The sequence below is a fragment of the Pholcus phalangioides genome, unplaced genomic scaffold, assembly GCF_987345545.1.
Source record: "Pholcus phalangioides strain wild (caught in Gottingen) unplaced genomic scaffold, Ppha-v1.0 ptg000011l_1, whole genome shotgun sequence".
Lineage (NCBI taxonomy): Eukaryota > Metazoa > Arthropoda > Arachnida > Araneae > Pholcidae > Pholcus > Pholcus phalangioides.
Genome location: NW_028301604.1, coordinates 10,637,142 through 10,660,209, shown reverse-complemented (window position 1 = coordinate 10,660,209; position 23,068 = coordinate 10,637,142). Strand labels below are relative to the sequence as shown.

General features: G+C 35.7%; 1 protein-coding gene across 2 annotated transcripts; it reads right to left on the bottom strand.

The window, feature by feature from the left end:
* Positions 1–6,908: 6,908 nt before the first annotated feature.
* Positions 6,909–17,509, bottom strand: LOC149080038 (coiled-coil domain-containing protein 169-like). Of its 2 annotated transcripts, none has more exons than XM_089238983.1 (7): positions 17,220–17,509; positions 15,170–15,255; positions 14,790–14,903; positions 13,906–13,952; positions 13,371–13,469; positions 10,450–10,595; positions 6,909–7,312 (listed from the first exon to the last, which is right to left on the bottom strand). In XM_089238983.1, the coding sequence occupies exons 1-7, from the start codon at positions 17,324–17,326 to the stop codon at positions 7,147–7,149; spliced, it is 765 nt and encodes a 254-aa protein (XP_089095109.1). In that variant the 5' UTR covers positions 17,327–17,509; the 3' UTR covers positions 6,909–7,146. The 2 variants fall into 2 exon arrangements, with proteins under 2 accessions (XP_089095109.1, XP_089095108.1); XM_089238982.1 differs by having other exon boundaries at positions 10,444–10,595; positions 17,220–17,506.
* Between the last annotated feature and the right edge of the window lie 5,559 nt (positions 17,510–23,068).

The following is a 23,068-nucleotide window of genomic DNA, read 5'->3' as shown; positions in this document are numbered from 1 at the left end:
CATCATAGTTTATGATTGTTTTTTTTTAATGAATATGACTATTTAGCAGAAAGTAACAGATTAAACTCATGAATTGAAACCTTATTTTTAAAAAAAGTTGAAAAAAAAATGGAGACCTTTTTCACAGACACATAGACACTTTTTTTTTTTTACCAGATTGCTAAAGACTTTACGAAGTCTGCGAGAAGTAATATCTGATATTGCATTAATGATGTCGGTCTTGAGATCATCTATCGTACGTGGATTATTACAGTATGCCACATTTTTAAGATAGCCCCAAAAAAAAGTACTGGAGTTGTCCGGTGAAAAGTGAAAGACGTGGCCCAAGTTCGCGCCTAATGACACGATCGACAAAAAATTCAATTAAAACATGAAATACAAATACAAAGGCCACACAACAGACAAAATGCCCAACGAGGTGACTGAAAAAAGATGCCCATAAAAATTATGGATGTCGGGATAATACATATCTAAACTATATCAAAAATACAGCTACCCAATTAACGCAATAAGAAATTGATAATTATGATAAAATATAAATATACTGCCCATAAAAATTTGGGTTATCTCATCTAAGTATGGATAGCTTCTCGATTTATCCCAATATGTTTATCGTATTTCTTTTTAAACGTGTCAATTGTGTTAGAATTCATAACTCCCGGAGGTAAAGCTATTCGATTTGTTGACAACCCTGTTAGAGAAAAAACTCCCTGCGACACCACAACCTAGGATTGTCCCTTACCAATCGATATTGGTGTCCCTTGTCAAAGCAATTGATTGACGATATATAAATAATTCGTGGTCCATTTTATCCAACTCGTTGAATATTTTAAACACTTCAATCATATCCCCCTTCCCCCCCCCCCCCGCCACCTGTGCTCTTCCAATGTAAACATTTTCCAAAAATCAAGTCTCTTCATAGCTTAAGCCCCGTGCGCCATCAAGAGCACGCGTGGCTCTTCTCTGCACTCCCCTCAACTAACCCTCTGTAGGTACGGTCTCCAAAACCTGACGTAATACTCCAATCCAGGACGAACTAAGCCTCGGAAAAGTGGAGAGTGCGAAGAGACTTTTTTGAGAATGAAACCGAGCATTCTACTAGATTTTTTGACCACCTCTGAACAACAAACCTAAGCAATAAGAATACCCAGATCGGTGATCCTAGTTGCATCCGGAATAATAACACCATTCAACTAGTAAGTGAAACATGGGTTTTTCGAACCAAAATGAGCGACCATGCACTTGCCGACGCTAAAAGACATGCTCTATTCATTTGCCCACTGTGCAATCCTGTTTAGGTTGGTCTGGAGCAACTCCCTATCGCTTTGATTCCCGACTACCCCCTTAGCTTCACGTCATCTGCGAATTTGATAACAATTCCATCGATACCCTCATCGAGTTTATCGATAAAAAGTGAAAAATTATGAAGCCAAGGATACTTCCTTGAGGGACTCTCTACATCTGGCCAATCAGAAAATTCCCCGTTCACTATAACCCGTTGTGACCTGTGCTGTCTTAAGGAATGGGCTCACCCTGGCATGGCCGGGGGGCCGCAGGAAAAGAGGGGCCTCACAAAAATGAGATCTTTATGAACTTTTCGAAAGTTTGCCTGATAGGGCCTCAGAAAAATCACTTCGCCCGGGGCCCATGATGCTCTTAAGACGGCCCTGGTTGTGATCTATCTCTTAATCACGATTCTATCCAATTCAGCAAGTTGCCTCTCAACCAACCAACCAACCCCGATCTCGTGTAAACGCTTCAAGAGTTTACCATGCTGCACCCGATCGAATGCCTTCTGAAAATCAAGATGAACAACATCGACATTTTTGCCCCTACCCAAAGCCTTAGTCGCGTGTTCATACAAGCAAAGGAGGTTTTAAAGGAACTTTAAGAAATGGGTTTTTTTTAAACACTTTTCTTTCCAAATATTCATTTCGGCATAACATCCAGAAATTTCAATTTATCATGAAAACTTTCTTTTTACGTGTGGTACTATCCTGCTAAAAACAGGAGTACCATTCATCGCTGTTCAACAGTGGAATGAATTGAATAATAATATCTGTGTAGACTGGCATCGACATTGGAATAAAAAAAAATAGGCCCACAATCTAACGGCGTGACATACCAAACACAATTTTTTTAATCATGTAATTCATGAATATGAGGGCTCGTGGTGGACCAATAATAAAATTTCTCGGGCTATCTTTAAAAAATATGTCATACTGCAATAAATCCACATACATAGATGAACTAAGACTATCATCATTAATGCAATTCAGATATTACTTCTCGCAGACTTCGTAAAGTCTCGAGCAATGTGGTAAAAAATATTTGTGTGTGTGTGTGTGGGCGTGTGAAAAAGGCCAACATTTTCAGCATTTATTGTAAATTCGAAGTTTTTTTTCAACTTTAATCAAAAGTAATTTTCAGTTCATAAGTTTAATCTGTTATTTTTTGTTAAAGGGGTTGGTACACGCAAATTTTCCAAAAAACACATTTTCGAATTTTCACTAATTCTATGAAATTTTCTGCGTCTAATTGTGTTCAAGTTTTTGTTCTACCCCTGTACTAGAAATATTTTTAAAATATTTTAATATAAACTGCTGACAGGCATTATAGACACTGTCTTCCACTAAAAGGCCTTTTTCTCAAAACTAAGTTTTTTGTTAGATAAGGAACATCTTTTCAAACACCACTCAATGTCTTGAAACTTTGTGTGTGTCTCAATACTATGGTGTTACATACTTTAACGCGAGGATTGTTTATTAAAATTATTTTAAAAATTTTTATTGCATAAAATATGGGTAAATTTTGGTGATTTTTGAAAAAGTTGCATGTTGTTGAAGTTAAAATTCAAGAAAAAATAAACAATTAAAATGCAAAGTGCTCGTGTTATGTATAAAAATATCCATAGTATTTGTGAAAAAAAAATTGAGTGCCTAAAGTGAATATAGAAAATTTTTAAATGCTCCTTAAAGGAATGGCATTTTTCCCATAGAAAAGCATAGCAAGCCAAGACGCTTTGGGCACCAACCCCCTTAACCCATTAACGATGACTGATTTTTTAAAAACAAAAAATAAGTTTTCATCAACCATCTCGTTGGGCATTTTGCCTGTTGTGGTATTTGTATTTGATTACACTATAAAAGTTTGATAAAATTTAATTTATAAAACTTGAAAAATGCAACCAATAAACGCATTGGTTACATTTGAGCGAATGTAACCAATACGCAGGGAAGCCTTTATCAGGCGCGGGGCCAGAAGCGTCTTGAAAATTTCAGGGCCCATTTCCCGAATTTTATATATCCTGTGAGAGAGGAGAATCAAAATTCAGAAAATTAAAATCATGAAAATGCAGAATAAATGCAAGATATGATTCCAGCACCCATGAAAATTCAGAATATATGCAAGAAATAATTCCAGCATCTATCAAAATTCACAGTAAATGCAAGAAATAATTCCAGCGTCTACCAAAATTCTGAATTGATAAATAATAATCAAAATAAATAATAATAAATAATAATCAAAATAAATAATAATAAATAATAATCAAAATAAATAATAATAAATAATAATCAAAATAAATAATAATAAATAATAATCAAAATAAATAATAATAAATAATAATCAAAATAAATAATAAATTTCATTAATCTGAATTAAACAGAATTAATGAAAATTCATAATAAATGAAAGAAATAATTTTAGAATTGACGAAAATTCAGAATAAATGAAAGAAATAATTTTAGAATTGACGAAAATTCAGAATAAATGAAAGAAATAATTTTAGAATTGACGAAAATTCAGAATAAATGAAAGAAATTTTTCCAGAAATTGATGAAAATTCATAAACCTAAAAATGATGAAAGTTCAGAAAATTCCTGAATTATTTCTTTCTCGATGAAAATTCAAAACTCCAGAATTTATGAAAGGAATTATTATTACTGTAAGTGCGGGGCCTCCCAAAATGCGGGGCCCTGTGCGACAGCACCTGTAGCAGAGTCGCCTTGCGGGTGTACTACAATCAATAGGCTTATTGATTGGTTTTTTTTTTTTTGCTTTTTTTTTGAAGTTTTATCAAAGAGCTTTTAAAAAACTTTTATAGTGGAATGCCGGCATAAGCCTTGCTTTTCACCGGAGATTGTGCATTCGTCAACCAAGACTAGTTCCTAAACCGAATCATTTATTGTTTGAAAACCGAGACGTTCGTAAACAGGGTTTTTTGACTGTAGATACTAGTTTTTTTTTGTTTTTTTTTTGCTTTTTTTTGCTTTTTTTTTTAAACATACATGTGACATAAATTTTCGATTCTGTACTTGGAACACTGTAAACGAATGAAACATCTCCCGCAAACAACCAAATTCTAGCCGACGACAGTTAGTCTCCTATTTGAGTTTCCTAGAAAAATATTTTTGCTCCTCCGCACTGTAAAAACGGAAATGCTAATCTCAATTTGTTTTCCGAGTCTCTAATGAGGATAAATATTGAATGTCCCGGCATTTTCAAAGTCTTTTCAATGGAAAAAAGATAACATTCGAAGTCTGTTATAACGACACATCATGACACCTCTAAAGGAGCATTTACTGAGAGGAGGAGGGCACTAAGCCAACACAGGGTGTATGGCATTTTACTGGCGAACCGTTGATCCTAGAGGTATACTTTCAATTAGGAGAAAGTTTCCAAATAGCATGTAGTCAGATGCGTCATTCTTGCTTCAAGGGGTTGTATAGTTATTAAAATAAAAAATAACTTTTTATACAGTCCCCGTGCGCCTAAAACCCAGTTGAAAAGTTTACACCCTGTCTCTCCTGATGCCACCAAAAAAAAATCCCATATTTCTTAGTGCAATATTCACTGAGATGTTCGAATTCGAAAAACGGAGGAAATTTGGGGGAAAAAAAGCTCTAAATGCGGAAAAACCGTTTTAACACTGTTTTTTCCCAGATTTCTTGTCTTCCGTCGGCAGAAACGTGTAACTTTATCACGCTACGCGTTTGTGTCTATCGTGGAGCATCAACTGCGCTGTCGCCTGCATACTCCAAATAAAACCCAACACAAACACAAAAATGTAGAAAAGATCGGCGAAACGCGCGGCGCACGACGCATTTGACTCCTCCGGAAGCAGTCTGCCAATCACGCCCGTCGTAAACCGATGGTGTGAAGCGTATTTTGCTTTGTATGAAAACAGACGTACGGCTTTTAAATTGGTGAGTGGACAGCGTATCGCTCCTAGTGATTCACATTACGAGCGAAGCAAAAAAAACAAAAAAAAACTGCTCCTAGGAAAACCCGGCTCAAATAAAGGAAAAGACGTTTTTCTCTGCTTATACGTCGTCATCTGGTGGCCTTGATGTCATCTGTGAGCTATTAGTGGAATGTTGCCGCCGTCCATCGCACGGAGCCATTCAGGATTATATACGCTCCAAGGAGGAAATATTCTCTATCTGCTTTCATAGCTTACACTTGAAGCACTCGTACGGCATACGATACTGGGGTTCGAGTCCCCGTCAGGACAGAGACAATTTTTCTTTTCCTAAATATCGATATCTCTTCACACAGCTAATTTTCCGTATATATTCTACCAGCTTTGTTTATTTCTCATACACTGATGTCTATAAGTTAAAGAGATAGATACCAAACATAAATTTTTGAACGTATCTGACTTTCTTTTCTTTCAAACTGGGCATAACCTGGTTCTATCATCATGGGCAATTTACTACCGACAGAGTGGTGCCGGAACTGTGAGTGTGTATATCTAACAGTCCGAATGTGTATATTTAACAGTCCGAGTGTGTATATTTAACAGTCCGAGTGTGTATATCTAGCAGTCCGAGTGTGTATATTTAACAGTCCGAGTGTGTATATCTAGCAGTCCGAGTGTGTATCTAGTGTTGTGTGTGGTGTCTGGTTTTTCAGTGATGCCATCTAAATATTTCAAATTGTGAGTGATGAAATGTAATGGTTAAATATTTGTACCGTTGTAGGCCTGTTCTATGTGGCAAGACTTTTAACGGGAAGATCGAATCACATTCGCACCTCGAAGTTGAGAACCAAAGAAAATCAACCAGAAAGTATCTGACTGACAGTGGTGAAAAACTGAAAGCATTGACAGACGCATACGAAAGTTGGAACTAATTAGTTGAGAATTATGAGAATTTTTGAATCCCGTGACATCAAGAAATTTCTGGAACGGTGATGAATGGTGAAGCGAGATAGTGTACAAAAAAGTTCATTTTGCATCGCTAAACCGCATTGTTTTTTATTTTTTCTGTTTTGGGCAGTGAAACATGACGAGTGAAACATGAATTAATGAAAACAACTAGATGATTTTACCCCAATAATGAAATTTTAAAGTGCATTTCTAAGGATGCTATTTGCACATTGCGATTAGAGAGTGGACGTCATACCGCACTCAACTCTGGCAGAACTCAGCGCTATGAACATTTCGCTTCAATCTTGGGAGCCATTCAAGTATTACGTAAGCAGATTTTTAGCCATTTTTGACCCCCCCCCCCTTGTCAGCAAAATTTCGTCATCAGCTTAGAATATTTCATATCTTCAAAAAGGGGTGGTTGATGACGTAAGCAACCTTCAAACCCCCCTCGTCCCCTTGTCATCAAAAGTCAGCAAATCCGAAACCCCTTCTCCCCCCCCCCCCCGATGCTGACGTAATACTTGAATGACCCCTTGTCGAAGACCTAAAAATGACATGTTTTGTTTTTGCAGTATTTATTATCTATTGTATTCATGAAAATCTCTTTTCCATATAAATTTTTATCGAAGCTGATTGTTTTTAAATGAAAATGTGAAAATGTGCATTTATTATAACCTCGGTTATAACAAACGAGTTTGACTGAATAAATGCCTATAAAAATGCTTTTTTTTTAGTATAAAATATAACAAAAAAGTTAAAAATTAAGCATATTTTATTGCACATCAGTAAAAATTACATTGTCTTTTTAATATTGACTTCCAGTTTTTTCCCTAATAAGAAAGTTGATGATGAATAATGGAGTCGAAAAATTTTACAGGTACATAAAACCGAGAAACCACATTAAACGCCGCCATATTTATTCTCTTATTGAATTTTTCTTTGCACGAAGAACATTGTGCCGTTTATTTCGTCTTCCTTAAGATGGACAAGAATTAAAATTCCGCTGATTTTTTGCTTTGCTTGTCGAGAGCCTCTTCATCGTCATTCGTAAATTCATCTTGTCCGGCGGTGTCGAGTTTAGGAAGGCTACGAATAGCTGCTGTTTTCTTGATTGGACCTTTTCTTGGATCTATTACCCGTTGATCCGGCAGAATATTCCTTTGGAAATTTAAAAAAAACCCATCAAAGTATATATTGAACAGGATAAAAATAGTTGAAGTACGCTTAAGACACAGATACACTTCCACACTATAATTTCCACTGAAATTTAATTATTATCACCCATTGGTATGTGAAGAAATGTGTCGGCCAGATCATCAAAATGTTTTATATTACCACTTAATACACACATATACACTATAACGCTCAAAAGATATCCCGTTTTTACCTCTAAAAGAGAGTTCCCCGTCTATAAACGTTGGGTTATCGGATAAATTAGAATATCTCGAATGATTGAAAAAAGTTGCTGCACTCTTGAGGTGAAATAGTTAGCTAATCCAACTCGACAACGAAGTAAAATACAAAGAAAAAGCCAATTACAAAGTTATAGAGCAGGAGTTTTAAACTCGCGGCCCCCGAAGGAACTGTTGGTGGCCCGCGACGTCCGAACAAGATCCAAGAAAATACTGGGGTTTTTTTTTAATGTTTTCAAATAATTTTTTTAAATAAAAAGAAGAATTTATGTCAAAAAATTATGAAACAAAATGAATTCGTAACGACATAGGCGTACGCAGAATTTTCTCAAGGAGGGAAGGGAAGTTTCAATTTTTTTTCTTCTCGGGGGGGGGGGGAGGGGGTGTTACGTTTTTTCCTGCAAAATAACACCATAATCTCGGCTTGAGGAGGGGGGGGTTAGAACCCCGAAATCCCTCACCCTTTTGCGTACGCCAATGAATAACGAGAGCCGCTAGATGTATGAAATCAGTTACATATTTGCAAAAACCAACCTTTTTTACGACGGTTCCGTGTTAAGGAATGGATGACAAATACTGCAAAAAATGTGGCTTAAATATATGTACGCATTTTATGATATTTTTTATACCGAGACGTATTGTGGCCCAAAGAATAACAGCAATATCTAATAATTTGATGACCAATTATAAGCGATTTCTTCAAATGTATAGTGTTTTTTAATAGGAAACGAAACGAAATTTCGGGTATTCAAGACGTGGATCAAATGACAGTTTCTTCGAGTTTGCGATGGCGATATGAAGGTCACTAAAGAATTTTTAGAGATGTTTTCTATTCACGAAACCAACCCCCCCCCCCCCCAAAGAAAAAAATTTAGATGGGAGCAAAGAACACTGTTACAAAATTATCGAATTTCAAAGTTATGGGGCGGCAAAAATCATATTTACGGCTCTGCTTAATCGACATAACAGGACAACAAGGGAAGCTAACGTGCGGATAACACATACATGATGCATCGACTAATTTTAGGTGTAAACTGGATTTGCTCAAAAGAAATTTAGAAGAGAATATTTCAGTTATTTTTCTTTGTGTCAGCGGGTTGTCAATGAAAATCTTGTTCGGTAGGTGGGTAGAATTAATTTTATGGTTTAACTAGCTATTACCCGCGGCTTCACTTGTGTGGATTTGGTAATCTGAAAATTGTTCGACGATGATTTCCCCAATGTAACATTCGAACTCCTCGTGGCACTCTTGGGGGCTGAATCTCCAGAAATCCCGTCTCACTGAGACCGGAACTACTAACCAAATTTCATATTTGTAATTTCAGCGATTTCGGCTTGGCATGATTTCTGTATATAATCTTTGAACTCTATTGTGACCCCCCCCCCCCTTATGGGTCGAATTTCGAAGAACCCTTCTTGGTGGGCCTTTACATCCTAAACAACCTTAGTGGGCCTTTACAAACTGAAACAAATGACAAAATTTCAAATTTATAGTTTCAGCAGTTTCGGCTCAGCATGATTTCTGTATATATAACCTTTGAATCCCATTAAGACCCCCCTTAGGGGTCGAATTTTGAAAAAACCCTTATTAGGGAATCTTTATATCACGAAATGAAACTATACAGACAAAATTTCATGTTTATACCTTCTGTGTTTTCGGCTCGGCGATGATGAATGAGTCAGTCAGGACATGTTATTTTATATATATAGATTCTTCTTTCACTTTCCTTCAATTGCAATTGAATATTTTTTGAAATGTTCAGAATTTATTTTAATTACAAATTAACAAATTTTTTATTTCCAATTACAAAATTTTCCATTGTTAATTGATACCTTTTTAATTATTAAATTTTAATAATTGGTGGGTCATTTGAAAGATAATTTTGAAACAAATGACCCGTGGTTCAATCGAGTTTGGCACCCCTGTTATGAAGTATTGTTAAGTCATGAGGAATTAGTGCAAGCAACAGAGAAATGCCTAATAATAAGCTTCGTTGCAGTTGCACGGCAGTGAAACCAGTGAATGAAACTCGAGAATATACAAATATGATGGTAAAACAGTATTACAGGTAGAGTTTCAACTTATTGTTTAACGTTGTGTTAGGTCAGAATACCGCATGTGAAAATTTTCAGATTGATCAAATGCTTCTGCAAAAAAGCATTCATTTCTAATTTCACGTCACGAATTGACGTCATTCAGTGATGTTCTAGAACTTTCTAATTGAATTCATTCTCTCATTTCGCTTCGTTACCGAGTAGGAGATTCACTAAATTCTTTGTTTCGTCACAAGGAATCGAGGCAGCAATTGTTTTCGATACATCCACTTTATCAATGTTTACGTTCGAGGAACTCTACTAGTAAAAAATAGAGCATATGGACCTGGTAAAATAGTATATCATTATAAAAATAAAATAATAATAAACGCAGTTTTCTACGTCTTTCGGTAAACCCACACATTCGTTTATTACTTCTCTATAAGTAGGCCTACACATCGTAATGGAATCCTACGTTCTTTAGGTAAATAATTGGAATGATTCATTGCAATTAGAGAAATATGATAATTTCTTTGAATGATATATCTCATGCAAACCTGCCGAAGAATTCATTTTCAGTATATAAATAATATATCTCCTGGAGAGAAATAAAATGTATTGAAATTATCGTATTTGAGGTCAAGGTGTTTCTTTGATTCTTAGGGGATAAAATGCTGCGAATATATCGTTTTGAAAAGAAGCATTATTGCCCGCTCAATTACCATTTATCATAAATAACGTGAATAAAATTACCCATAAACTTGGTCCTTGTAAGCAATACATAATTTCATTAATAATGTGAGTAAAAAAAATCCTTAGTCTAATACAATAATATTTGCTCACAAATACTTGAGATGTCTGGGACATTTGGCAATGGATCCGTTGTCGCTTCCTTCAAACATACGAAGGCGGCTTTTCATTGCCTCCAAACTCAACATTGCTTCAGTTATTTCTGTCATGTACGCTTTTCTCGTGTCGTTGTATTTGTGGAAGGTCTGTAACATGAGAGACAAGACAAGAGAAAAAGTCATTATAATTTACGAAAATATATCATTAGAATTTATATATACTAAAAAGTTTACAATCTAAAAGTAAGAGTGATAAACGACTGTTTTTACAAGCTTACAGCACAGAAAGCAGATGTTCGTTTTTAAATATTAAGAAAAACTTTCCCTTATCATCACGCCACGGCCATTTTATGCATTCTTAAGGGCTAATTAGACCGTGTTCTACAGTCCGAATGCATCTACACCCGAACCCATTGAGGCATGGGTTATTTGTAATGAACAATATAAAACGAAACAATTACTTATACAAGTACGATGTGTCTATAATTAAAATGTTCATCTAGAAGGCTACGAAGTTTAAAGAATGTCTTGAAGGAACGACAAAGAAATTTAGGGCCAGAAATAAAATTATTTCCAAAAATCTCATCAACAGAGGGCGTATTAATCCTTCGAATTTGACATTAAATTACAGGGTTGATTTGGTTGATTTGCGTAATTACGGAAAGAATGTTTTAGTAAGACTACCACATTATCAGCTACCACTTGAAATCTCAAAATAGCGTGTTCATCAGTCAAGCGCATTACATGATTAGAGATGTGCTGTAGCGATTTACCACCTTTCAGATGTATGAACGATGCTACGTTGTAACGGCAGACCAGGTCTTTTTTCTTTCAAACCGAACACAACTCAGGTCTATCACCATCTATGGGCGATTTACTACCTAGTGAGTTGTGCCGGAAGTGTAACTGTGTGTGTACCTAACAGTCTGTGTTTGATTTTTCAGTGCCGCCATCTATATTTCAGAAGTGAAGTGAGTGGCAGACTAGGTCTATCAGACGTCCCCAGAGCCAAACATCATAAGGATTCAGGTGTACAGATCGGACAGGCTAAACATTAGAAAAGGTGGCAGCTGATGGTTTGGTTTGAAAAATGGTTTCCGAGCAGATGTTTAACGCAATTAGCTATGTATTGAGCAGCATGATCACTTTTGTTATTTCAGTCACTGCCAGAATGACGGAATTCTCCAATAGTGATGACCATCGAGTGTGTATATAGTTGGCAGTGTTGCCAACAGTCAAAATAATTTCCAACCAGATATTTTGTCAAAAACAAGTGGAATTAATTTTAGCCATTACTATCGTGAAAATATAAAAACGGTTTTCAGGGGTTTATGTATCTTCTAAAAATGCATTCAACAGGATACGGCTTGACTGGCAGCCAATAGGTAATTTAAATACTACATCCTCTACATGTTTTCTGCTCCCAAACTAACAATGAATTAAATCAGCTTCAACGAATTACTTTATTAAGGTGGGTTTTTTCCTAGGAGCAGGTATTTTGCGCCGCGTTCAACTTGAATCGCCGTCCACTCGCCATAGGAGAAGCAGTGCGATTGATTTCCAGCAGAGTGCAACACGCCTCGCTCCAGCGCCTCAGGTCGGGCGTGTTTAACTGACTGCCTCTGGAGGAGTCAATTGGGTCGTGCGACGGGCTTTCGCCGAACTTTTTTCATTTTTGTTGTGTTTTCTTTCCCTTCCTCTATTTACCTTTGTTTATTGTGCAAAATAGCGGCCAAAGTACGATTCACTGCCGGAGAGGATGAGCAAGTGATAGAAGAATGCAGATGGCAGAACAGCTGATGCACCACGCTTGGAAAACACAAACACATAGCGCGATAAAGTTACACGTTTCTGCCGACGCGGAATGGTCCTACTCGGTTCACGCGTCGCAATAAACCTGCTCCTAGGAAAACCTGCCTTTATTGGGTGAATATCCAGTTTCCCGCTTTCATGAAAATTACTTTCATCATAATAATGCAATGTATTGCATAAAAGCATTTGATATAAAATACAGGGTGTTTCAAAAAGGATCACCCGATTTGAAATGCGTATATTACGAAAAATATTGAACATAGACACTTAAGGTTAATTTTATATTACATGGCTAATGATAACGTTTTTACAAACCAAATTAAAGGTATTCAATATGTCCACCTTGGGATGCACGGCATATGTCTATACGGTTGTTAAATTCATCTCAAACTTTTGCAAGCATGTTTGCATCCATTGCGAGTGGATTTCTGTGGACCACGTGCGAAACTCTGTCGGATGCGCTCCTCATTTTCGTCTGACAAGCGGGGACGGACAGGGGATTTCCCTTTACACAGACAACCCGTGTCTCGGAATTTTTTATACCATCACCTAATGCTCTAAGTGGTAGGAAGTTCAACACCAGGGTATTATCGACGAAAAGCACGGTGAACAGTTGTTACGGACTCACACTTCGCGAAGCTTAGAACACAAAACGATTTCCTGTTGTGCAGTCGCCATCTTGACAAACACTGAAACGGCCGAAGGAAGAGCGTTAGCGATACCTGTTGGCAACTGCGTGAAACTCGAGACTTCCCTCTTTCTACCTATACATTAATCAATCAAAACAGATTAAAAGCTGAATAGTTATGATTTTTTTTTTAAATCGAATGATTCTTTTTGAAACACCCTGTATATTGTATGAGCAAACCTTTTCTCAGAATCTGTTGTAATTTTTCAAACAGGAGAACATACTTACATCTCAAAAAGCTCACACACCAAGGTCAGGATTAGACTATGAAGGTTTGATGAAAGATCTTTTACAAAACTTCAAAAAAACAATCAATAATCCTGTTGAACTTTTATCAGACTTTTATAGTGTAATCCCGGCCTAAGATTTTTGAGTATCTGAACTGGAAAATACATTACAAACTGCTTAAAGTATGTACTTGCTTTTGATTCTTGGTCCAGCTTCCATTCTTTATCACGAAGCTCATTATAAAGAGCGTTTCTATCTTTTTCTAATTGTTTCAAGTAGCGAAGAAGTTGACTCTGTAAAAATGAAATAGCAAAATCATTTTAATTTCCGATTTCGTGAGACCGGAATTACACTATAAAAGTTCCCTTATAAAACTTGAAAAATGCAACCGGTAAGCGTATCGGTTACATTCGAGCGAATGTAACCAATAAGCTTATTGGTTGTTGTTGTTTTTTTTTTTTTCAAGTTTTGTAAAAGCTATTTTATAACTTTTATAGTGAAATTCCAGCCTTCGAATTAACCAAATTCGACTGTATTTCGGTATCATGGTCATCAAAATTTCAAGCGCGATTTTCGAAAATGCGTCATTTACCTAATCTTTGGCAGGATCTAAATCTTACGGGTTTCGGAAATAATGTTGTCTACGCATAATTACTGGAATAAGTGTCAGTGAACTTAAAGAAAAAAAATGAAAGAGATACACATCTAAAGCGAAAAGTTAATTCTTACCTCAGTAAGACTGTCCAAGTCCAACTCTGCTAATAATGCAGAAACACCTAAAAGTATAACTCGTTTGTATTAGAAACCAAAATATTGAAAAAAATTACCTTAAAAAAATTTAGAAATATCATTATATTATTTGAATATTTTACTTCAATACGCAACGACTTTGTCAAGTGTTTCATATAATTATTCATCATGGTGTTTTTTTCCCCGTGTAGTAATAATAATAATGAATTTAACAATATTATTCAGATTTATTAAATAAAAAAATTGCGACATCCATTTTGAATACATTATTCGAGGATAAATCACATGTATGCTAATTCGATCACGTTCCCTCAAAGACGAAAAAAAAGCACTTAGCCAATCAATTCTTCCAGAATCAGGGCCAAGCTCAAGCATTCAGCTGCTTGGTGCCAATACAATGTAGCGGCACGTCCGTCTTAAACGCATGGGCTCACTTACACGGCCGGATCCTCAAGTGCATAGGGAGCCACGTGATAATATAACAGATATATTCTGGATATTATGCCGAGGTGAACTCGGAAAGAAAGGAAGGAGGGCAGGATCTTGTGTCTCACGTGGTATAGATGGTAGCATGCTTGCCTAGTTTTCAAGAGGGCCTGGGATCGAGTCCCGGTGGACGCCAGATGACTTTTCTTTCCGAGTTTACCCCGACATAATATCCAGAAAATAGCTGTTTCCTTGATATGCTGTTACATGTTTTAATTAATCGAGATGTGTCATTTATTTTCTTTATATTTTAAATGATGCAAATATTATTGTAAAAAAATTCTCTCTCGTTTCACATACACGGGTGAATATATTCGTCATCATTTTAATTTACATCTTTTTGTAATAAATAAACATTTATATGCGGTATTTGATACCTTCTTGGCTTTGATTGCGAGCTGCTTCTACCCTTTCCATTAACCAATCTCTTTGTCTTTCCAACTGTTCATTCACTTCAACCTGAGTATAATATCGAACTTTCCACTCATCTTCTGTGAAACAAATATGAAATAAAAGTGTGAATTAATTTTCCTCCATTATCTAAAGCACATCTTGAAGTTTTTGGAATGCGTCCGATTCATAAAAAATATCTTATTCCTTTTAGTTTTTTCTAGCAATACGAAGTTAAATCACAAGATTCCCAAAAAAATATGAATATATACTAGTAATATTCTGCTTATTTATCTATTTTACAGAACAAAATTAATTTCGCGCAATTTATTTCTATAAAAAATATATATAGGTTTTTTTGTCTAACCGTCAGCAATGTCATTGTGATCAACTTGTTGTTCGAGTGCCTCTACTGTGCGTTGAAGTTCCTCGATCGACAAGTCCAACATTTCTCTGAAATAATAGTTGAAATATTATGTTCAATACGTCAGAGCAAAATTTAAATCAGAAATCAGCTCTGTAACAAAAGCATTTATAATTAATTGATGCACATTTACTTTATACAAGGAGATTCCATAACTCCCCTTACCACATTTTACTGGTGAACTGTTGATCCTAGAGACATACTCCCAATTAGAAAAAGTATCCAAATAACGTGTAAGACTCGGATACGTCATTCATGTTGCAAAGGGTTGTATAATTATTAAAGTAAAAAATTAACTTTTTATACGGACACCCTGTCTCTCATTAGGCTAACAAAAAAGCTTCCACGTTTCCAAGTGCAATATTCGCTCAAATATTTTAATTCAAAAATTAAAGAAAGAACGGCATAAACTAACAGAAAAAACACTTTTTTTTCTCATTTATATATACTACTACTGAACCACACATGCACCTCGTCCATATTCCTGTGTGTGTATGTGTAGCGAACCTGACGTGCAGTTTGTTTATGTGTAATGCTTGTTGTGTGTAGTGCTTCTATCTGCCATCAATTTTTCGGAGATCGGCTCACATTTGAGCCTCGAAGTTGGGAACCACAGAAAGCCCTTATTTATATATAGCTGTTCTTTCTTAATTTTTCTCGGATTTTGTATTCAAATATCTTAGCACTTGGAAACATGGAATTTTTTGCTGGCCTCAGGAGAGACAGGGCAACAACTTTCTAATTGTGTGTTTGAGCACAGGATGTCCGTATAAAAAGTTAATTTATTTTTATTTTAATAACTATACAACCGCTTGCAACATGAATGATGTGTCTGAGGTCCACACGTTATTTGCATATTTTTTTCTGATTGGAAGTGTGCCTCTAGGATCAAAGGTTCGCCAGTAAAATGCGGAAACTGAAATTATAGAATCACCCTATATAACTTATAAAAGATTTCTAGATTACTTGAGTTTCCCACTTGATGTTTACTATTGACCCTCTCAGCGACATTGTCGCTTCAAAGTACCTACTGAAAATCGGAAGAAAGCTAATTTCATTGAAAAAATGTATGGCATTTTTTACAGGGGTTGTAGTGATTTCCACTATGCCGCAAAAAAAGGTTAATATCGTCCGTTTTGCCTGTATTTTTAGATAAATTTATTTGAATAAAAAAAAAAAAAAAAAAGATAAATTTATATGTTAGATGCATCAAATAATGGATATGAAATCACTCGATTCTATTTCAAGGTTACTTGTGGTTTCACCTAATTTTACAGCGATGAAAAATATTGCAGATTTTGATTTATTTTCAGAAAAATACTTCAGCAGCTCGTCAGAGACGAGTACGCAGGTGAGGATAGGGGGGGGGGGGGTATGGGAGGCATGTGTCCTTCCCCTAAGACGATCAATAATTTAATGGTTTTTGCAAAAAAATTTAAATATTCGAAAGAAAATATTTTTACAAAATTTCTGTTAATTTAAATGCTTTTTTGAAAGTTAGTAAAACTGAAAACTTCTGTAGAAAGATTCCTTGTGCCCGCTCTAGAGATCGCTCCTGCGTACGCTCCTGTGACTATTAATTTTTAAGTAATACTGTACATTCAAACTATTTCATATATTTTGACGGATATACCACAAGTAACGGGCATATTAAAATTCTTGAAAGTTTGGGGAACATGAATTTATTTCTCTTTTCACACATGATAGTATCGATTATTACATATCGATGAACTGAACTGCAGTATTTTTGGTCTTTCTTTTTTTTTTATGTACGTACGCGTTGTAAGATAAGTTTTCCCGTTTTATTTCCCCGTTCAAACTAAAAACCAATGATAAACTCTTCTCTGATGCTCTTTGCATGTTTTTAGTTTCAAATCCAAAAAACGCCATCATTTTTCGAGGTCGTAATTTAACGGTGAGTCCAATAAGTTTCATTATACAAAAAAAATAATTATTATTCAACGAAACAAATTAAAATAAAATTAACACTTACGTCATTCGTTGCTCATTTTCAATCTCGGCTCTCAACGTATCAACGTCTTTTCCAGTATCCAGCAAAACCTTATTCGAAATCGCTTTAGTTTGACGCCTCGAGTACATGATAAATATGAAGCAAATTATTAATAAACGTTATCTAGCCGCGAGGCAAATCACCATTCGATTCAAACATTTCTTTTGCAACTAATAAAACTTCCGAACTTTCTTAACTTCAAGCAAACAACTATCCCAGTTACTGAATCCGGCATAGCATCTGAGAGGTGTATCTTTGCGCAAAACTACTTCTTAAACAATTTTTACGCGTCGCTAAGGTAACAAAGGAATACGCTTGCGTTGCTACGATGGATGAACTCCAAAACACAGACCATGTTACTAGGTGGAGCGAGGTCGATTTCGAGACAAACCTTTTAATACATATATTGTTTCTATATTCAACTACTCAGGAATGAATACACCGTCCAGATAAGTTTCTAGTGCGACTAAGCAACACGTTTTGACTACGTGTGGAATGACAGAGAAAATAAGGAGTTGGATTAGCTCATTTACTTCCGCTTTCAAAGAATCCAATTTGGTCAATTACCTTCACAGTTTATACCGGCAAATCTGGATGCCTACTTAAAAAACTGATTATGTTAAAAAATGACTGGGAAAAATACAAATACGATAGTCTCAAAAGTTCGAGATGTAAAAATCATAACAATAATATAATAGTCAGTGAAATCCTTTGTCATTCTTTTTATCCAACCAAGCTTTTTACAGGCGCTATTAACAGTATTATTGACATGAAAATTGAAAGAAAGGCTGTTTTCGTAAATGAAACCCAAGTCAGTAACAATATTTTTCCTGCAGAGAGAATTTCCATCTAACTATAATTATAAAACAAAGGATTTTTGTGCCTACTGAACGTTATAGTGAAACATATAGGGATATTAAGAAAAAAAGCTTATTGTCGCAGCACCAATCATACAATTTAATAAAATCTATTTGCAAAAACTGAAGGCATCACTACTGGAAACACATCTAAAAATCTTTAAATCATCAGAAAAAAGTAATTAATAATCCAAACTATCAGCCAGATCATTCATAAATAGAAGAAAAAGTAATGTCCCCAGAATAGATCCTTGAGGCTCACCAGATGTATTATAAAATTCTTTAGAAGTAACAGATTTGTATTTAAAATATAATGATCTCCCAGTTAAATAAGTTTTAAGCCATTCAAGCAAAGGGACACAAAAACCAATTTTTCTATATAACTTTAACAAGTAATATTTTGAAATTCCCGCGATCAAATGCTTTTTCAAAATCAGTATAGATCAAGTTGCTTGTTATTGTTCGAAGCACCAACAATGTGAGAATTCAATCATAAAAGATTGGTAGTAGTATAAAGAGGTTTCACAAATCCGTGTTGCTTGTCAGTGATATAACTTTTAATTTGTGTATACACTTTGTCATGCATAAAAGCTTCACAAATATTGGCAAAAACAGAAAAATAACAGCAATCGGGCGATAATTTTCAGCAGACGATCGATCAAGTTTTTTATGGACAGGAACAATTTTAGACTTTTTCCAAGCGCTAGGAAACACCATGGTGAGAATAGATAAATTAAATACTATTAGTAAAGGGTATAAAAAACCGTCAATATTGGTTTTAATAATGTTGGATGTGGTATAATGGTATACAATACAAACATAGACGGAGATGGACTTGAAAGTCGGGGGGGATGATAATTGCTGGCGGGACATCACGCTGATGATATCAATTCGTATATACGCATATATGTAACATCAGTCGGCTCCGCCTTTGATTCTGGAAGGGGGGAGCAACCCCCTCCCGTATCTTCACCTATGAATCCAAACCAGTTGAACCAGAGTTTTTCAGTTTTTTATGGAGCATATAATCTCATCGTGGGATACTTGATCAATAGTTACTGAATCGACAGAAGTTTTCAAGAAGTCTTGGGCATTACTGGCATGATTATTGTTTACAGTACCATGAATAAAGTTAGTTTGCAAATATTCTCGAAAGGCATCAACAATTTCAGTGTCAGAATTGAGTAATTTATCATCATAATGCATAACGCAACAGGCAGTATTTTTTTATGTTTTGTTCCTACAAAAGTTTTCTGGAATTTTGTTTCATTTTTCCTATGAATGTGAATTATTTCGGTTTGGGTGGGACTTGACAGGGACTAAAGTGGTCCTGGTCCCTCAGCTGGGATTTTCGGTGGGCCCCAGGCCAGAATTTTTCAATTTTAAATTTGTAGTATAAAAAATGAAAACTTATATGGAAGCCCAACCGCGCACGCACTGGAGCCTAAGGAGGCCATGGTCTTGATAGCCATAATCTGTAAGGAATTAAGCCGGTGAATCAAAAACAAGAAGAGTGAAATTAAGAACCAACATGTAGTTCAGAGAAAACAATTTAAAACAATTAGCTTTTATCAATGTTTTAACGTTAACTTACATAATTAACATGCGCATGGTCTAATGGAATGAACCATGTAGGTAGAAACAAAATATAATTCAAAGGTTGACGGGGCTCCAACCCTGTGACAGGCCTTGTATTTTCTGAATTTTTAACAGCTTATATTTACCATAAGATCAGTATAGGAAGACTCCCTCACTTCTGAAAGTCGTTTTCCATTGTAATTCGGATAATCCGAGGTGGTCTCGGTTCCATTTACCTCGGATTATCGAGACTACTGCACTTACATCAGTGGGTGGTTCTCAAAGTGTGCGTCGTGCTCGTGGCTCCCAGGGGCATCGCAGGAACCGAAGATATAGGATGTATTCCAACATTTATGATTAGTAGAAAATTTCTACTAGAAAAAAATCAGACTTTACCCGGCCATTTTCACAACTGTGTTAGCGAATACCACCTGCTCTTTAGATTACATTAATGTTACTACTCGCTACATTAATGTTAGCGAATACCACCTACATCTAAAGAGCAGGTGGTATTCGCTAACAACTGTCATAAGAGCATTGTGGGTATATGACCGTCAAGGGCAAAGAGACTGCTCGTAAAAGTTCATTACGATAAACTGCAGGTGAATTATAGTCAGAGGCACCGAAATGAAGAAAACCTGAAGAGGATGAAAGTTGCCAGCAGTCTCGTATATACGGGACTCAATGCCTTATGTAGGAGGGAAAAAGTGATGCATTTTATATTCACTAATTATTGGGAGGGGGGGGGGGCTCAGCCCACTCATAAAATTTATGGGGAGGGGGCTTAAACAGTCTTAGCCCCCAGGTTCCGGTGCTTATTATTATATAGTAGTCATCATTTGCATGTTATCGCATGACTAAGTAACGCCGCTGGTAAATGATGGGCAAGCTAGACAACTTCCAAACGATGGCAAAAAAAAAGCAGCTTGTAGCCGGTGGGTAAGCAAGACTCCTATCAAACGATAGATAATTCAGGCAGCTGGAAAATGATGACTGAGTAGGATCATTAGTAAACGATTGCTAAGAAAAGCTACTTTCTTTCTTACAAACCGAGCACGACTATGGTCTATCGCATGGACAATTTTCTTCCAAATAAGCTGTGTAAGTAAAACCACTGGCGAAAGAGGCCACTGTTAAATGATGATCGGGGTAAAAGGTAGCCACGAGTAATCAATGCAAATGATTGCTAAGGTAAGGGAGCCGAAAATTTGAAAACCACTGACTTAACGTGATTTCTCGGAACTCGTAATGGACTGCTCAATCCTTAAATTCTTTTATGAATAAGCTTGAAAGTTTAAACACTTTCGGGTACAGTCCAACTCTGTTTAACGATTCGTTGAATTGTAGATCCTGGCTGGTTCCCATAGATAACAGTGTTTGTGAGCCTTGCTCATAACGTCGATGAGAACGCAGCGGATATAACGACACTTTTTCTTCGCTTTCTTTCATTTTTATGGCGTTTTTTCAAAATTTCCAAGAACTAAGAGCTCATCACATTAAGAGAATGTTTGTCTGTTGTTTTATTAGTACGAGAAATTAAAAAAAAAAAAGGATTCATTACATGATTGATACACTGACTTGCTTATTAGTATGACCCGTGCAAGGAGCATTCTCGTATTTTTCCCGACTTTTCATAAATTTTTTGAAGCTTATTTTAATTCCCAATCTTCACTAAAATTGCGGATGTAGATAACTTGATGTCATTGTAAACGAGTTTCACTGTATTCTGAATATATTTAAGATTATACGGGAAAGGAAATTTAAGATTTTGCACGAGAAAATTTATTACTATTAAAATATAAAATCCCGTCAGCTATTTTATGCAGATAATAATCGAGCAGTCCTTACACGAACTCGAATCTTTGTATTTTTTTTTTTTTTTTTGAGCTCTACATTTAGGTTTATTATATTTCATAGAGGAAAAATATGGGAAGTAAAGATTTCAAATACGAGACCGCCAAAAAAATTTTCTAAACCTGGTACGTAATAACTACTAATTAGAGCTGAAATCGTCACGGGGGGGGGGGGAATAAAGAGCATCTGCTCATGGTCTCCCTTCGCTCAGAGTCTGTGAAACAATTCATAAGTAATGGCATCTCAATGGATGAGCCAACGGTGCCTGAATCAAAAATAGAGGTCCCCCAAAATTATTATAGGATTTCACTAATTCTCTGAGAGGGGCATACCTTCTTAAAGCGCCCTTCCCCCGAAAGGGTCGTGCTTTTGGTCGGCTTCTACGTATATACATCGATATTCCGATTCCTTTGATCGTTCGGTTTGCCATAGCTAACCATAATTATAAATGGCCATAATTATCACACAAAAAAAATACACCAACGTAGCGATGACTCCAAATCCTAGGGATCAATATATGGGGTCGGCCAAAACCCAGTAAAAGCCCGAAATTCAAACATTGGCTGAGTTCGGGCTTTGGCAGTAACTTATACACACATACACTCTTCTGAAAAAGTTACGGACTCAAATTGGATTCGAATAGGCCCAGTAGCGGCTGTGTGTGTGTGTGTGTGCGCGGAGTGGGTGGGGGGGGGGGGAACCGAAAGCACCTGAAAATAAACACATTTTGAAAGCGAGTCTCTCTTGCAGATTATTTCAAACAAGAAACTGAAAATTTTTAAGAAGTATCCTCTCCACAATTGAACTGACTATTAAAAAAAGGTTTTTTTTATTGATTTGTGTTTATTCTGTCCAAATGCCTTTTAAAAACAATTAATTAATATGGGTCGTATTTTTACTTGGATCGTTTGAGTTAAAAGGTACACATGTGTACCTCTGGAGCAAAGAGGATTAGCAAAATAAGTGTAAATTTTTTTCTGGAGCTCAAAGCCCTTGTTACGGTCCTGAATTCTGAATTAATTTTTTTTATACATCCGAAATTTTCATAAATTCTGGAACAATTTTCGTCAATTATGAATTTTTATTAATTTTGGAATTATTTATCTCATATTTCAATTATTTCTCCTGAAATTTTTATTAATTCTGAACGAATATTAAATTTATAAATTTTATAGAATTAATTTTTTTTTATTAATTTTGAATTTTCATCAAATTCCCAATTTCCTTAATTCTGGAATGATTTTTTTCTCATTTTTTAATTTATATTTATTTCTATCCATTCTGACTTTTTTTTATTAATTCTGAATTTTAATTAGTTCAGGAATTACTTGTTTCGTTAATTTCAAAATTTTCTTTGTGTGTAGATATTTTCAGCATTCCTATATATTCTTTATAATGTATGTCTTTTCTGATGTCCACTACCCCCCCCCCCCCGAAATACAATAAAACCCCTCTTTTACGGACACCAGCTGTACAAAAATATTTATACATTAAAAAAGGGGGTTCTTATTGTAGATTTTGAAATAAACCTTGATTATTATT

Bases quoted from the DNA above. Each gene is read 5' to 3' on its own strand.
- LOC149080038 (XM_089238982.1), bottom strand. From the start codon at position 17,326: ATGTACTCGAGGCGTCAAACTAAAGCGATTTCGAATAAGGTTTTGCTG. The intron at 14,904-15,169 runs GTTAGACAAAAA...TTTGTTTCACAG, and splicing joins TCACAATGACATTGCTGACG to AAGATGAGTGGAAAGTTCGA. The intron at 10,596-13,370 runs GCAAGTACATAC...CTCATGTTACAG, and splicing joins AGCTGGACCAAGAATCAAAA to ACCTTCCACAAATACAACGA.